This window comes from Geotrypetes seraphini, chromosome 7 (assembly GCF_902459505.1).
Source record: "Geotrypetes seraphini chromosome 7, aGeoSer1.1, whole genome shotgun sequence".
Classification (NCBI taxonomy): Eukaryota; Metazoa; Chordata; class Amphibia; order Gymnophiona; family Dermophiidae; genus Geotrypetes; species Geotrypetes seraphini.
This window is the reverse complement of record NC_047090.1, coordinates 185,853,149-185,871,177: the sequence shown is the minus strand read 5'-3', so window position 1 is coordinate 185,871,177 and position 18,029 is coordinate 185,853,149. Positions and strand designations below refer to the sequence as shown.

The window sequence follows — 18,029 nt, the reverse complement described above, 5'->3', positions numbered from 1 at the left end:
ATATATTAAGGGGAAACGACCCACAAAGGAAGCGGTGGGACCGTTGGATGACCATGGAATAAAGGGAGCGCTAAAAGAGGACAAAGAAATTGCCAAACGGAACACATTTTTTTGCGTCTGTATTTCCGAAGATGTACACAGCATACCGGAACCCATCAGGCTATATGCTGGAAACGAAGACGGAAAGCTGACAGGATTGACGGTCAGTCTAGAGAAGGTGTGTAGGCAGATTGATAGGCTTAAGAGCGATAAATCCCCGGGACCGGATGGCATCCATCCGAGGATCATCAAGGAACTGAAAGGGACCGTAGCTGAACTCGGTGCTCGGGCCGCTGCTATTTAATATCTTCATAAATGATCTAGAAACAGGGACGAAGTGCGAGATAATAAAATTTGCGGACGACACCAAACTATTTAATGGAGCTCGGACTACAGAGGACTGCGAAAAATTGCAAAGGGACTTGAACAAATTAGAAGAATGGGCGGTGAAATGGCAGATGAAGTTCAACATTGAGAAATGTAAAGTATTACATGTGGGGAGCAGAAACTCGAGGTACAACTATACAATGGGAGGGATGTTATTGAATAAGAGTACCCAGGAAAGGGACTTGGGGGTAATGGTGGACATGACAATGAAGCCATCGGCACAGTGTGCAGCGGCCGCTAAGAGAGCGAATAGAATGCTTGGTATAATCAAAAAGGGTATTACAGCCAGAACGAAAGAAGTTCTCCTGCTGTTGTATCGGGCGATGGTGCACCCGCATTTGGAGTACTGTGTCCAATATTGGTTGCCGTACCTTAAGAAAGATATGGCGTTAGTCGAGAGGGTCCAGAGGAGAGCAACACGTCTGATAAAAGGTATGGAAAACCTGTCATATTCTGAGAGATTGGAGAAGATGGGTCTCTTTTCCCTGGAGAAGAGGAGACTTAGAGGAGATATGATAGAGACTTATAGGATCATGAAGGGCATAGAGAGAGTAAAGAGGGACAGATTCTTCAAACTTTCTAATAATAAAAGAACAAGAGGGCATTCGGAAAAGTTGATAGGAGACAGATTCAAAACAAATGCTAGGAAGTTCTTCTTTACCCAACGTGTGGTGGACACCTGGAATGCGCTTCCAGAGGACGTAATAGGGCAGAGTACGGTACTGGGGTTCAAGAAAGGATTGGACAAATTCCTACTGGAAATGGGGATAGAGGGGTATAGATAGAAGATTACTGCACAGGTCCTGGACCTGTTGGGCCGCCGCGTGAGCGGACTGCTGGGCACAATGGACCTCGGGTCTGACTCAGCAGAGGCATTTCTTATGTTCTTATGCTTCAACTAACAGCCAATCTGTCGATCAAATCGGGAAAGATTCCGTTAGACTGGAAGGTGGCGAATGTTACACCGATCTTCAAGAAAGGTTCGAGGGGGTATCCAGGAAACTACAGACCTGCGAGTCTGACCTCGTTACCGGGAAAGATGGTAGAGTCACTGATAAAGGACAGCATCATTGATCACCTTGACGGGCTGATGAGGACCAGTCAGCACGGTTTTAGCAAAGGCAGATTGTGTTTGACGAACTTGCTGCACTTCTTTGAGGGAGTAAACAGACAGATAGACAAGGGCGACCTAGTCAACATTGTATATTTTCAGAAGGCGTTCGACAAGGTTCCTCATGAACGACTACTTCAGAAAATTGCGAGCCATGGAATCGAGGGTGAAATACTCACGTGGATTAAAAACTGGCTGAAGCATAGGAAACAGAGAGTGGGGGTAAATGGACAATACTCTGACTAGAAGAGCATCACCAGTGGGGTGCCGCAGGGCTCAGTGCTTGGACCCATGCTCTTTAACATCTTTATAAACGATCTGGACATAGGTACGACGAGCGAGGTGATTAAATTTGTGGACGATATGAAGTTATTCAGAGTAGTGAAGACGCAGGAGATTGCGAAGATCTGCAACATGACATATCAGGTTCAAGGAATGAGCATCAACAGGGAAGATGAGGTTCAACGTAGATAATTGTAAAGTGATGCATGCCAGTAACAAAAATCTCATGCACAAATACAGATGTCTGGGGCGGTACTTGGAGAGACCTCCCAGGAAAGGGACTTGGGAGTTCTGATCAACAAGTCGATGAAGCCGTCCACGCAATGTGCGGCGGCAGCAAAAAGGGCTAACAGAATGCTAGGAATGATAAAGAAGGGGATCACAAACAGATCAGAGAAGGTTATCATGCCGCTGTTCCAGGCCATGGTGCGCCCTCACCTGGAGTACTGCGTCCAGCACTGGTCGCCGTACATGAAGGACACGGTACTACTCGAAAGGGTCCAGAGAAGAGCGACTAAGATGGTTAAGGGGTTGGAGGAGCTGCCATACAGCGAAAGATTAGAGAAACTGGGCCTCTTCTCCCTCGAACAGAGGAGATCGAGAGGGGACATGATCGAAACATTCAAGGTACTGAAGGGGATAGACTTAGTAGATAAGGACAGGTTGTTCACCCTCTCCAAGGTAGGGAGAACGAGAGGGCACTCTCTAAATTTGAAAGGGGATAGATTCCGTACAAACGTAAGGAAGTTCTTCTTCATCCAGAGTGGTAGAAAGCTGGAATGCTCTTCCGGAGGCTGTTATAGGGGAAAACACCCTCCAGGGATTCAAGACAAAGTTGGACAAGTTCCTGCTGAACCAGAATGTGGTTAAGGGGCTGGAAAAGTTGCCTTATAGTGAGAGATCAGAGAAACTGGGCCTCTTCTCCCTTGAAAAGAGGAGACTGAGAGGGGACAAGATTGAAACATTCAAGATAATGAAGGGAATAGACTTAGTAAATAAAGACAGGTTGTTCACCCTCTTCAAGGTAGGGAGAACGAGAGGGCACTCTCTAAAGTTAAAAGGGGATAGATTCCGTACGAACGTAAGGAAGTTCTTCTTCATCCAGAGTGGTAGAAAGCTGGAATGCTCTTCCGGAGGCTGTTATAGGGGAAAACACCCTCCAGGGATTCAAGACAAAGTTAGACAAGTTCCTGCTGAATAACGTGTGCTGTTAGGGCTAGTCTCGGTTAGCGTACTGCTGGGCATGATGGACCACTGGTCTGACCCAGCAGCGGCAATTCTTATGTTCTTATTTTCCTACAATCACTGGTACCTACGGATACCAAGACAGCTGGCTCCTCACCATCTGATGTACAAGGTCTGCCACCTTCACACCAGGCAAGCAAGTGACCAAGCAATCCTCACGTCCACCAGCCAACCATCTACATACTTAATGATCGAATCACCAACTACAACAGTTGTCCTAACCCTTGCCTCCTGGGCAGAAGCCCCTGGAGACACTTAGTGTGAGAGAATATTGCATCCCTTGGTGGGCAGGTCCTGGCTAAAGGATTATTTCCTACTTCACCAGGATGACGCTCTCCTTTTAGGAGAGCACCCTCCTCCACGGCAGCTGCCAGACTGGAGATAGGATTTCTTTGTAACAGCCCTATAGTCTCCTTTATGTACCCGCATCTCCCTCAGCTCCTCCAAGCCTGCATCTATAGCCTCAAGGGAACAGACTCATTCTTTTGATAGCTAGGAGCTCTTTGCAGCGAGCATACAAACATAACTTCTCAAAAGTGGGAGATAAATCATACATGCGATACTCAGTGCAAAAGACTGGATAGCACCCCTCTTGCTGCTGGACTACTGTCTGCATCTTATTTCTAAGCTTAATTAGAACTTAAGGTTCTAGGAATATTAGACTAGTATAGAGAGCCTTAGGTTTATATTGTATGTATTTGGTGTAATTCTGTCTAGAGATTCCTCAGCGTTTTGTAGTTTGAATATTGCTCCATTGATGTAAGACTTACATAAATCTACTGACATGTGACCCGAAGTCTCACAAATAAACAGGCTTTATTAAATTGATAAGAGCAACCAATCTACAATATAAGAACATAAGTCCAAACACAAAAAGATTACTCTTGCCTTGCAGAAGTGCTTTTGCACTAGCGTCTCACGGACAAGGTTTTTTTTATTCATATCCGACACCATTGAGTGAATACCAACCTGGACCTCTGAAGGCCTTTTGCCGAAACACGGACCGTGTAGGGTCCGTATTACATCATACGTCAGTTATTCATTAAGTGGAGATAATTTTATTTCATACTTTTGTTCGCCTTAATAAACGCCTTGTCGAGATCATTGCGTTCCAGTTTTTCTTTTTGTGTTTGGACTTCCATTCTTTGACTGTGGAATACCTGGACCCTTCCTTTGTCTGTTCTTGTTGCAAATAAGAAGTTAAGAAATGGTATACTAGGTCCATCAAGCCCAGTATCCTGCTTCCAACAGTGACCAACCCAAGTCCGAAGTACATAGCTAGATCCTAGCTTATCCTAGGAATAACATAAGAACATAAGAAGTTGCTTCCGCTGAGGCAGACCAGAGGTCCATCTCGCCCAGCGGTCCGCTCCCGCGGTGGCCCATCAGGCCCATTGCCTGAGCAGTGGTCCCTGACTAGCTCTATAACCTATCTCCACTCCTATCCCTATACTTACCTCTTCTCCTATCCCTATAGCCCAGTGGTCTAAAACTCAAACCCTTTGCAGGGCCACATTTTGGATTTGTAGGTACTTGAAGGGCCTCAGAAAAAAATAGTTAATGTCTTATTAAAGAAATAACAATTTTGTATGAGGTAAAACTCTTTATAGTTTATAAATCTTTCCTTTTGGCTAAGTCTTAATAATAATATTGTAATTTATAGCTAAAGAAACATTATCAAGAAACTGTTTTATTTTACTTTTATGATTGATAAACATACCAAGGGCCTCAAAATAGTACCTGGCGGGCCGCATGTGGCCCCCGGGCCACGAGTTTGAGACCACTGCTATAGCCTACCTCTACACCTATCTATACCCCTCAATCCCTTTATCTTCTAGGAACCTATCCAAACCTTCTTTGAAGCCCTGTAACGTGCTCCCCAAGCCATCTCAATAATGGTCTATGGACTTCTCTTTTAGGAAATTATCCAAACCTTTTTTAAACCCTGCTAAGCTAAATGATTTCACAACATTCTACGGCAACAAATCCCAGAGTTTAATTATACGTTGTGAGAATAAATATTTTCTCTGGTTTGTTTTAAATCTACTTAGTAGCTTCATTGTATGTCCCCAGACATAGTATTATTGGAAAAAGTTAACAAATGATTCATATTTACCCTTTTTACTCCACTGATATTATAGACCTCTATTATATCACCCCTGAGCCATACTCCAAACTGGCAAGCCCTTGCCGCTTTAGCCTTGCCTCATAGGAAAGTTATCCCATCTCTTTTATCATTTTCATCACCCTTCTCTGTACCTTTTATATTTTCATTATATCTCTTTTTTAGATACGGTGACCATTGTAGATTGTTATATTAAATATGTATTAGAAATGTGTTTTTTTTTTCTTTATCTTTACTATTTAAATGGAGTTCTTGTCATAACTTTGATTGAATTATATTCTTAACCGCTTTGATGGCTAGTTAAAAGTATATAAAGATTTTTAATAAACAAACTGCACACAGTATTTGAGGTACGGTCGTACCATAGAGCGATACAAAGGCAATATATAACATTTTCATCTGTTTTACATACCTGTCCTATTAATTCCTAACATTCCATTTGTTTTCTTATCCGCCACCACACATTGAGCTGAGGGTTTCGTCATATCCTCAACAATGAGACCCAGATCCTTTTCCTGGGCAGCGACTCCCAACATAAAACCCAGCATCACGTAGCTATAGTTCAGGTTCTCCTTTCCCACATGCATCACTTTGCACTTGCTCAAGTTGACACCCAGTTTCCCAGTCCCACAAGGTTGGTTAAGAGGACATACTGATTGAAAGGCTGAAAAGCTAAGTTATCTATATTTAATGCTTTAAATAATGAAATAGGTGAATAAATCAAAACGATATGTTAACTGCTTTTGCCAAACTGGGAAGAATGAGGAACTAAACCCCTGCGGGTTATGCTACTCGGGGGATGGTCCGATATCCCACAGGCATCAGCATAAATTATCTGCAGCGTGACTATCATCTCACTAGTCATTCCCATCTCTACATCATTGATAAATATGTTAATGAGCAGTGGTCCCAGCACAGATCCATGGGGAACACCACTATTTACCATATATACTAACTCTCTGTTCCACACTTTATTTTTTAAAGAATGGACCAGTGGTCGGAGCTCTACACATTGACAAATTAGAGATTAGTCCACTGGTCCATACTTTAAAAAATAAAAGTATGCAACAGAGTTAGTATATATGGTACATAGATTGATCTCTGGTTCCTACATAAAATACTTTGAACACCACTATTTACCCTTCTCCATTCAGAATATTGACCTATTCTATTTCTGTCTTTCAACCAACCAGTTCTTAATCCATAAAAAGAACATTGCATCCTATCCCATTACTTTCTAATTTCCTGAGAAGTCTTTCATGAAGTATTTTGTGAAGGGTGATCGGATATTTAGCCCTCTTACACATCCCTCTTGGGTATACACTTGATAACTGTATAGTGATTTTGAAACTCCAAATACACATTATCAAACGGTTCACCGTTATCCACATATTCATTCACCCCTTCAATAAAATGCAGTAGATTTGTGAGGCAAGATTTACCTCGACTAAACCCATGCTGGCTTTCTCTCGTTAATCCATAATTTATATGCTCTGTCAGTTTGTTCTTTATAATAGTCTCTACCATTTTACCTGACACTGATGTTAGACTCACCGGTCTATAGTTTCCCTGATCCCCTCTGGAACCCTTTTTAAAAGTTGGCATCACGTTGGCCACCCTCTAGTCTTAGAGAAAAATTACAAATTACTAGTAGCTCTGCAAGTTCAGTTTTCAATTCCATCAGTACTCTGGGATATATACCATCCAGTCCAGGTGATTTGCTACTGTTCAAATTTGTCAAATTGACTCAGTATATCATCCAATGTTAGAGATTTGTTTGAGTTTCTCCGATTCATCAGAATTGAATACCATTTCCAGCACCAGTAACATCTTCCTCGGTGAAGACCCAAGACAAATAATTCATTTATCTCTATGCTATGACTCTGTCTTCCCTGAGAGCCCCTTTTAACCCTTGGACATCTAGTGGTCCAATTGATTTTCTTCCAGGATATGCCTAGAAAAGTTTACTGTTTTTGCTCCCAGCACAATCTTCTTTTCAAGGTGTCTCTTCGCCTTCCTTATTAGCACCTTGCATTTAACTTGACATTCCTTGTGCTGTTTACAATTGTTTTCAGTTGGATCCTTCCACTTTCTGAAGGATTCTCTTTTAGCACTAATAGCTTCCTTCATCTTACTAGTTAACCACGGCAGCTGCCATTAGGTCTTCCTTCTTTCTTTTTTTAATAGGGCAATCTAAACATCATCCTTTAATGTCCAAACATGCAACTTTTGCAAACTGGCTGATTTCTTTTATATCATTACCATACTGGGACAGGCCAAAGGTTCATCAAGCCCAGTATCCCCATTTCCAACAGTGACCAATTCAGGGCACAAGTACCTGGCAAGATCCCAAAACAGTAAAATAGTAAATATTCTCAAAATTTTAGATCTGCTATTTTAGATAGCTTTTCCCAGAAGACAGTCACCATTCTCTTACAAAACATCATACATTATTCCTGCCAGAATTCTGTGCATGCAAAATACTGGTTCACAAACAGTTAGGTCTAAGCTGGCACAAAAAGAGGGGTAACCTGATGTGCAATAGTTCACTTCCTCCTCTATTGCCCTTGCCTGATTCTGAACAGTTTTTGCAAAATTCTATGCATCCTGAGGGGTGAGGAATTCTGCCAGGAGTAATCTTAAGGGATTCTGTTTTAACATTCCACTGCCTCAAGTACAAGACCTAGATTGGTGATCCTAATCCCAATCCCACTAGGAACAAAGAAAAAAATAAAAGCACCCGTATATAATATGTGAACTGCTTTGGTTATATTACAGAAAAGCAATATAATCAAGAATTTAACAACAATACCTAGGGGTACCAGATGTCCGGGAAAACCCTGACATGTCCACTTTTTAGAGGATGTCTGGCTGCCTGGTTTTGGAAATTAAATCATCAGCTCAGAGATCCTTCCTAAGAAGTTTTCCGACAATGTGGGGAGCATTTCCTATGGCTTTAACCACCAAACACAGAAATGAAACAATACAATAACTTTGTAATTGTGATAAGGAGCACTAGTATATGCATATGTACCAGCAGTTAGAATGTAATTATTTAAAAAAAAAAAAATCTATATTTATCCTATTATGTAAGGTTGTAAAGATGTGTACAGTCAGGAAAATAAACTTTGCCAGCCAAATTTTTTATCTTTTCAGTAAAACAGTCAATGCCCTGACTTTTTTTTTTTTTTTTAAATCACTATACAGTTATCAAGTGTGTACCCAAGAGAGATGTGTAAGAGGGCTAAATATCCGAACACCCTTCACAAAATATCAGCAGAATTTAATTCTGTTGAGCCAAAAATCATTCTTTCAATGTTGGGGTTTTTTATGTGCATGAATTATTAAGTCTTAAAAAATTATTCAAATCTACTGCTTTTAGATCCATAACGGTAAGATGTAAGAAATGCCAAACTGGGCCCTAGTGAGTCATCGTTGTAATCTACAGCACTATAAAGAACGTAAAAATACTACAAGAGGCGAGGCTTCAACTTGAGGTATTTTTTAAAGGATTGCAGCAAACAACATTTTGCGTCAGCCAGTTTTCAAATGCCACCGAGTTTGCAAGCGAGCCAAGCTATGGCAAAACATGTTTTGTTTCTAAAATAATAATAATTTTATTCCTATGTACTGCCATCCCAAAAAAGTTCTAGGCGGTTCACAGCAAGGTGAACGAATACATGGGATACAGAGAAAATACAAATTAGAATAATGGGCTTAAAACCAGATAAAGATAGAAAGCATTTACAATATAATGCAGAAAATATCAGCCTGGCAGGGAAAGAAGTAATACATAGAACAGATCAAATACATCAAGTTGAATCTAAGGAACTTGATTGAAAAAATGAAGCAGAATGCATTAAGATAGCAGCCTATCAAGATTCCAGAATCCCAGAGAGTAACAAGATTCCAGAATCCCAGAGAGTAGCAACATTCCATACAGAATCTCAAAGAATAGCAAGATTCCAGAATCCCAGAGAGTAACAAGATTCTTGAATCCCAAAGAGTAGCAACATTCCATACAGAATCTCAAAGAATAGCAAGATTCTAGAATCCCAAAGAGTAGCAACATTCCATACAGAATCTCAAAGAATAGCAAGATTCTAGAATCCCAAAGAGTAGCAACATTCCATACAGAATCTCAAAGAATAGCAAGATTCTAGAATCCCAGAGAGTAGCAACATTCCATACAGAATCTCAAAGAATAGCAAGATTCTAGAATCCCAAAGAGTAGCAACATTCCATACAGAATCTCAAAGAATAGCAAGATTCTAGAATCCCAGAGAGTAGCAACATTCCATACAGAATCTCAAAGAATAGCAAGATTCTAGAATCCCAAAGAGTAGCAACATTCCATACAGAATCTCAAAGAATAGCAAGATTCTAGAATCCCAGAGAGTAGCAACATTCCATACAGAATCTCAAAGAATAGCAAGATTCCAGAATCCCAGAGAGTAGCAACATTCCATACAGAATCTCAAAGAATAGCAAGATTCCAGAATCCCAGAGAGTAACAACATTCCATACAGAATCTCAAAGAATAATAATTTTATTCTTATATACCGCCATACCGAAAAGGTTCTAGGCGGTTCACAACAAGGTGAGCTAATACATGGGATACAGATAAAATACAATTAGAATAATGGACTTAAGAACAGATAAAGACAGAAAGCATTTACAAATATAATGCAGAAAATATCAGCCTGGCAGGGAAAGAAGTAATACATAGAACAGATCAAATACATCAAGTTGAATCTAAGGAACTTGATTGAAAAAATGAAGCAGAATGCATTAAGAGTCGAGTCTTTAACAATTTTCTAAAATTTTTAAGTCTATGCCTAGCTAGAGTTTAAATACTGCAGATGTTCCAACATCCTAAAAGCTGCTCCATCCCTCGACCCCCCTCAGCACTCGGACAGCTCTTCGCCTAACCGCATCTCTGGTAAAAAGGCACCCCTCTCTCCCCCAGGCATAATAGCGGCGTGCCGCTGGAGAAGCCACCCGCCTCGGCGAAGGGAGGCCCCGGGCAGCGCATCGGCCGCTCGCGCCCCCTCCGCAGCAGCAGCAGCCGCTCGCGCCTCCCAGCCCGCAGCCGGCGCCGACTCCCTATTTAAAGCCCGCTGTGGTGTTTAAATGGAGCTGCGGTGACGTAGCCGCGAAAAGCACCTTCCCATCGTGGCAGAGTCTATATTAGAGAGGCGCAATGGCTCTATATAAAGAGGGCAGCGGCGGGGAGGAGGATCACAAGGCGGCTGGTGCCGGAGGAGGGGGAGGGCGCGCGCGGCCATGATGGCGCGGCCAAAGGGCTCGGGACTGTGGCAAGGAGGCGGCCAGAGCCCGCAGAGACCTCGCCATTTTGCTGCTTTTTTTTATTTCTTGGCTACAGGATGAATTTTTTTCTTTTTTTTTTGCATGATGGAGGTTGGTAGGAATGTGATTTTTAGTAGCTGAAAACATTTTTTTTTTTTTTTTTTTTGCGAGCTGGCGCTTTTAGCCCTAAAGCTCTTCCTTGGCCTGGGTCAAAGGGGGGGCTCTGAGACGTTTGGACGGTGCTTTTCGGGCGTTTCTTTTAAAGAGATCAGCAAAAGGTATTTTAGCAGCAGGCACAGACAAGTCACCTAAAATGGCTCCTGAGAGAGAGAGGAGTAGCTCTCGCGCTCAGTGCTGGAGAAAAGCAAAGCTGTTGGGGGGGGGGGGGCGGCTTCAACTGAGCTGCAAACGCCCCCCCCCCCCCCAATCAACAAACAATAAAAATTAAATTTTTTTAAAAACAGCAAAAAAATAGGCATCGGTCCTCTTTAACAGCACGAGCCCTCGCCACTCTCGAGAGGGCAGCGCGCGCGGGAGCGGAGTCCTCAGCTGGCCGCGCGCTGCCCCCTCTCTCTCTCTCCCCCCCCTCCCCCCGTGTCCTCTCGCTCCTTACCACGGGGTTCGAGTTAGCCGAGCTCGCCATTTCCAACCACCACAATCTACACACAAAAAAAAAACAAAACCAGAGGCTTTCCACACTTCCCCGCCCAAAAAAAGGGGGGGGGGTTTCTCTGCTCCTGAATTTTAAGTTAAAAAAAATAAAACCAATCACAAAAAAGGAGATTTAAAAGCACAGTTCCAGGTTTTTTTGGTCAAAAGGGGCAGAAGCCAAGCCTGGCGGCTTCGGTTCTCGTCCTGGGCTTTGCCCCTCCAACCCCGAGGGGGGGGCAATAAACAAGCCAGCGCCAAAACAACAGCAGCAGGAGGCGAAGAAACCTCCGATGCTAAGGCTCGGTGGCGGTCCCCGCGGTGTAAGGGGGGGAGGAGGGCCGACGAGCCGCCGCCAGCCGTCCTTGCTGCCCGCGTCTCTCCTTTATATAGCGAGCGAACGGGCCTGAAGCCGCCGCGAGACAGGGCGGGAGGGGCCGCGAGACGGCCTGCATCCGGGACACGGCGGGGGAGGGGGGCGCGCCCAAACGACGCGGAGCACCGCGGGAATCGTAGTTCGGCCTGCTCTTGGGGCCTAGCTTCGTGTCCCCCATCCCCCCCACCACGGTCTCGATTCTTGTTCATATGGCTGAAGTAACACACGGGCTGCTCAAGTTCTCCAAACGTCAAACAGAAGAGCACTCGGGCATCCTTCAAAAACTATGACAAGTATGCCTTAAATATTCATGTATAAAAGAGAGGTGTTTTTTTTTAAATAACATTTTATTGAAGGAATCAAATAAATACGATACAAATAGATATTCATTACAATTAAATTCATAACAAAATATTTGCATACATATTTTATCATTCCTCCAAAATATATTTCTATATACCTAATCTATTTTTTCCTATATCCCCCCTTAACGCCTTACCTTTCCCCTTCCCCTTATCCCCCTTCATTCTATTTATTTCATTTATACCTTAGATTGTTTTTTAATATTATATTATAATAAATGAATTAAACAGAAATACATTTCAAGTAATTTAACATATATTAAAATCATTATTCCTATTAATATTTTAATAAAAATATTTCAACCCTCTATCTTTTAGACTTCTGGTTCAGTCATTGGTCCTTTCCACATTGGACTACTGCAACATCATTTATGTGGGTTTACCTAAAAAAATTAAGAATAGTGCAGAACACGGCCGTCCGCTTAATAGTCGGACTAAAGAAAAGCGAGCATGTTAGCCCCTACTATAAACTACTACACTGGTTACCAATGGAGGCGCGAATAATGTTCAAGTTCTCTTGCCTATGCTTTAAACTGGTGTGGGGAATGCCCCTACCTATCTCTTACCACATTTCGAGCTACACATTCCCAGTAGGACAACCAGAAACTCCAATCTTTTTGCCTACCCAAGGATCACTGATTGCAAATACAGGTCCTTTATGGACAGAACTTTGAAGTCTCAAGCTAGCAAACAGCAGACCTGGCTAGGCAACTACATCAACAGAGCCATGCTGACCTATGTCACATTTCGGAAAAAAATTAAGAGCACTATTCAACAGATTTATCTCCTAACATGTACTGTACTAACTGTATTGTATCGTGTTGTATTTTACTAATTGTAATCTGTAATTCACTGACTGTACTGTTATCATACTCGACATTTGTAACCATAGAAACTTAGAAATAGATGGCAGATAAGGGCCACGGCCCATCTAGTCTGCCCACCCCAATGACCCTCCCCTACCTTTCTCTGTGAATAGATCCCACGTGTCTATCCCATTTGGCCTTAAAATCAGGCACGCTGCTGGCCTCAATAACCGAAAGAGGAAGACTATTCCAGCGATCAACCACCCTTTCAGTCTGTAATTCGCTGACTGTCCAGCTCTCTTCACTGTGAACTGCCTAGAAATCGTAAGATTATGGCGGTATAGAAGAAATAAAGTTATTATTACTATTACCCTCCCTACCCTAGAATGAAAGGTGACATGAAATACCAAATAAATAAAAATACTAAAAACATTTACTTAAATTTAATATAAAGTATTAAGAATCATACTTCTTGCTTTTGAGGATAATTTTTGTATATAAGAGTTCCAGATTTTTAAAAATAAACGTATTCTTTTAGGAAATTTACGAACTTCCAAAACCTCAAATAAAATTAAACGATGGAATTGATTCCTCCAATGCCAATAACTTGGAGGATCTTTTTGTAACCAATATTGCAAAATGCATTTATGACCAATCATACATGCCTTTTGAAATAGAATACATCTATCCCAGTGGTCTCAAGTCATAAGAACATAAGCAGTGCCTCTGCCGGGTCAGACCAGAGGTCCATCCCGCCCAGCAGTCCGCCCCCGCGGCAGCCCAACAGGTCATGACCTGCCTTAATCACCAGAAGGGGCCCCCTTGCCCCCTAGGTTTCTCATCGAAGTCCTATCTTCCCATCAATGTCCTAACCCTCCGGCCTTGCACCTGCACGACCTGGTGAGCTGTCTATACTTATGCAACACCCCAGCACCTCCCTCAGTACCCCACGATCCCCTTTTCCCTCAGGAATCTGTCCAATCCCTGTTTGAATCCCTGTACTGTACTCTGCCGGATCACTTCCTCCGGGAGCACATTCCATTTGTCCACGACCCTTTAGGTGAAGAAAAACTTCCTTGCATTTGATTTGAACCTATCTCCCTTCAGTTTCTCTGAGTGCCCCCTCGTACCTGTCGTCCCTTTTAGTCTGAAGAACCTGTCCCTGTCCACCCTCTCTATGCCCCTAAGTATTTTGAAGGTCTCAATCATATCCCCCCTGAGCCTCCTCTTTTCCAGAGAGAAGAGCCCCAGTTTATCCAGCCTCTCAGCATATGGGCAGTTTTCCAGCCCTCTTACCAGTTTCGTTGCCCTCCTTTGGACTCTCTCAAGAACTGCCATGTCCTTCTTGAGGTGCGGCAACCAATATTGAACGCAGTATTCCAGATGTGGGCGCACCATCGCTCGATACAGCGGCATGATGACTTTCCGCATCCTGGTTGATATGCCCCTCTTGATGATGCCCAGCATCCTGTTGGCTTTCTTCGAGGCTGCTGCACACTGTGCGGATGGTTTCATGGATGGATCCACTAGCACACCCAAGTCTCTCTCAAATCCGGTGTCTTCCAGCAATCTCCCCCCCATTTTATACTCGAACAACAATGCCAATAACTTGGAGGATCTTTTTGTAACCAATATTGCAAAATGCATTTATCCCAGGACAAGCAGGCATGATATTCTCACATGTGGGTGACGTCATCTACGGAGCCCCGGCGCGGACAGCTTTTCAAGCAAACTTGATTGAAGTTTCAAGTTTGCACACTGCACCACGCATGTGCGTGCCTTCTCGCCCACTAGAGGGCGCATCCCACCTCGTGGTCCTCAGTTCAAATTTTTCCGCGGAGCAAGAAAGCCCTGTGGATCTGAGCTCCAGTGTTTTTGCCTTCTAGCTGCCGCGTTTAGTTTGTTTTCCCTTCGAATTAGTTCGCGGTGCTGTTTTTCTTTTCGGTTCCTTTCAAAAAAAAAAAAAAAAAGTCTTTCGTTTTTCCTCGGACTCCGGGGGCTCCCGGAATCCGTGGCCGCGGGACGTCGGTACGTTCCCGGCCTTCTTCTTTTTCTTCGTGGATGTCCCGTCCTGTTACGGGATTCAAAAAGTGCAGCCGGTGTGAAAGGTTGCTTTCCATCACCGACCCTCACCGGTGGTGCATTGTCTGTCTTGGGCCCGAACATCCGACAGACTCGTGTGATCGCTGTGCTACCTTCCAAAACAGGGCCCTCCGTCGCCGTAAGGCAAGAATGGCCGAATTGTTCGCCATCGACGCACCTAAGGCCTCGACGTCGGCCTCGGCTTCGGCCCCGGCCTTGACCTCGGCCTCGGCGTCCTCGGGGGCCTCGGCCTCGCCTCGGCCCTCTTCCTCGAAGGCGTCGTCAGTGAAGCAAGCTTCGGGTAAGTCCTCTGTTCCATCCCCTTCAGCAAAGAAGCCATCCTCGAGTCAGGCCAAGGCGGGTGGGTCGACCCCGGCCCCGCATCGGACCTCGACTCCGCACACCCCGAGGGAATACTCGAGACCGAGGTCGCCCTCCAGGGAGTGTGCCCCGGACTCGGAACTCCCCACCTTCGTGGGGATTCCGGCCTTCCAGGATCTCCTCCGAGCTCTGATCTCATCGGAGCTGTCGGGAGCCCTGGAAGTGTTGCAGCGTGCTGCGGTTCCGGCGGCCTCGACCTCGGCCGGGGCGCCTTCGGTCTCGGAGGCCCCGGCCTCGGCTCCCTCGGGAGCCCCGACCTCGGCGACCTCGGTCTCGGGTACGGTGGCCCCGTTCACCTCGGCCCCGCCCCGGACCTCGACCTCGGGGGAACCCCCTGAGCGGAGTGTAAGGCCCAAGGAAAAGTTGCGCAGAGTGCGCCGTCTTTCCTCCTCTTCCTCCGGGTCTTCCAGACACGCCTCGCCCTCGACGCGACCTCGGACGGGGCGTCGATCGAGGAAGTCTAAACGACCCCGAGGCTCGCCTCGGCGCGACCGCTCCTCGTCGTTCGGGGGCGAGGCGCTGCAGGTGTCGGAGTTGCGCCTCGACAACCCGAGGCTCCTCCGCTCACCTCATGGGAAGTCTTCCCGGGCCGCCTCGCCGAGGAAACGGGAGAGTGTCCCACGAACCCCTGGGTCCTCACCCAAGGGCTCTGCGAGGAGGATAACTTCCCCTTCCCCCTCGAGGGCCCTCGAGAGGGGATCCTGGGATTCGGGATCGGTTAGGGATCCTCATTATTCCCATGAGGCCTCCCCCCTCTCCTCGGTGGGGCGGTCGAGAACCCCGTCTCCCCAGGCTAGGCCGTCCTCATTTTCATCCTTCGTTCAGGACATGGCCCAAGCCCTGGGGATTGACCTGATGGTAGGCTCTCGGTATTCCAAAGAATTTTTGGAGGAACAGGACCTCCCCACTCTTCCTAGGGAGGTGCCTAGACTCCCTCTCAACAGTGTCCTTCTGCAAACCTGGCTGAATAACCTGTCAAACCCTCTTACAGTCACGTCTGTGCCTTCAAAAATGGAATCGAAGTATAGGACGATTCCTCCTAAAGGGTTCGATAAGGCGCAGCTCTCACACCAGTCTCTTCTGGTGGAGTCTGCTCTTAAAAAATCACAGCCCTCACGGGTTTCTGCGGCGGTTCCACCAGGCAGGGAGGGGCGGACCCTGGACAAGTTTGGCCGTCGCCTCTATTCAAATTCCCTGATGGCCACCAGGGTTCTAAATTACGCCTTCACCTTTTCCTCCTATTTGCGGGGTATGGTGAAGGACCTTCCTCAATATCGAAACTCGTTACCGGACTCCCAAAGAGCAGGATTCGATAAGTTTATGTCCAACCTGTCTCAATTGCGGTTGTACCTATTCCACGCAGTGTACGACGCCTTTGAGCTGGTTTCGAGGGTGTCGGCCCTCGCGGTGGCCATGCGCCGCTTGGCCTGGCTTCGCACCCTCGACATGGACCCAAACCTGCAGGAACGCCTGGCAGACTTGCCTTGTGTGGGGTCCGAGTTATTCGACGAGTCATTGGATGCGGCGACCAAACGCTTGTCGGAACAGGAGCGCTCTCTAGCATCCCTGGTCCGCCCCAAACCTAGGCCCCCGCCGCAGAAACCCTTTCGGCCTCCGCCGCGCCGATACCCTCAGAAGTCGACCCCGGCTTTCTCGAGACCGCCTCCGAGACGTCCGTCTCAGCGAGGCAGAGGGGGACAAACCCAAGCCCAGGCGCAGGGCCCTTCTAAGCCCGCGCCTTCCTTTTGACGGGCTGAGCGGACGGGGCGGGTTCCCCTCCGCACTTTCACAGGAACCCCTTCCTATCGGGGGCCGTCTTCGGTCCTTCCGGGAGGCATGGACCGGGATTACCTCAGACGCTTGGGTGCTCCGGATCGTCTCCGAGGGCTACTCGCTCAACTTTGTGTCCTCGCCGCCGGACAGCCCCCCAAGTTTAGTCCCCTGCAACCGTTCGCAGCTACCGACCCTTATAACCGAAGCCAAAGCCTTCTTGAAGCTTCGGGCGGTCGAGCCGGTCCCCAAGGACCAGTGGGGTACGGGGTTTTACTCCCGCTACTTTTTGGTCCCAAAAAAGACCGGGGACCTGCGCCCCATACTGGACCTCAGGAAGCTCAACAAATTCCTGGCCCGGGAGAAGTTTCGAATGCTATCTCTCCCGGTTTTGTACCCCCTCTTGGGGGAAGGGGACTGGATGTGCTCCCTCGACCTGAAGGAAGCATACACCCATGTTCCGGTGCACCCCGCCTGTCGAAGATTCTTACGATTCCAGGTGGGGGACCTCCACCTCCAGTACAGGGTACTGCCCTTCGGCCTGGCCGCGTCCCCACGAGTATTCACGAAGTGCATGGTGGTGGTTGCAGCAGCCCTCAGGTCACGTGGACTCCATGTGTTCCCTTACCTGGACGATTGGCTCATCAAAGCCCCGACCAGGGAGGGGGTTATCTCAGCGACCCGACAGTCTATTGCCTTCCTGCAAACTCTCGGGTTCGAGATAAACTTTCCAAAGTCTCAGTTGAGGCCGTCGCAGTCTCTTCAATTCATAGGTGCGGTGCTGGACACGGTGCGCCTACGCTCCTACCTGCCGACCCAGCGGTTGGAAACCTTGGTACGGATGAGCCGCCAGGTCTCTCAACTATCGAGGGTGTCGGCCAAGCACATGATGATGCTGCTGGGCCATATGGCCTCGACGGTACATGTCACGCCGTTTGCGAGGCTACATCTGAGGATCCCTCAGTGGACCCTCGCGTCCCAGTGGCGTCAGGAGTGCGACCCGGTGTCTCGCCTCATTTCGGTAACTCCGCCCTTGCGGAAATCGCTGCGTTGGTGGACAGACTCTTCAAATCTGTCCATGGGGCTATTGTTCCGCACTCCGCCT

At 46.3% G+C, this 18,029-nt stretch overlaps 1 protein-coding gene across 4 annotated transcripts in view; it reads right to left on the bottom strand.

The window, feature by feature from the left end:
• Window positions 1–11,562, bottom strand: part of GTF2A1 (general transcription factor IIA subunit 1) — an 81,181-nt gene extending 69,619 nt beyond the window's left edge. The window contains exon 1 of one of the 4 annotated variants that reach the window (XM_033950933.1): window positions 11,113–11,562. In XM_033950933.1, coding sequence (XP_033806824.1) covers window positions 11,113–11,142 — 30 coding nt within the window. In that variant the 5' untranslated portion in view covers window positions 11,143–11,562. Of the gene's footprint in view, window positions 1–5,601; window positions 5,660–10,121; window positions 10,771–10,807; window positions 10,830–11,112 lie in introns of those variants that run through there. The other 3 variants (XM_033950936.1, XM_033950935.1, XM_033950934.1) reach the window with 3 other exon arrangements.
• Between the last annotated feature and the right edge of the window lie 6,467 nt (window positions 11,563–18,029).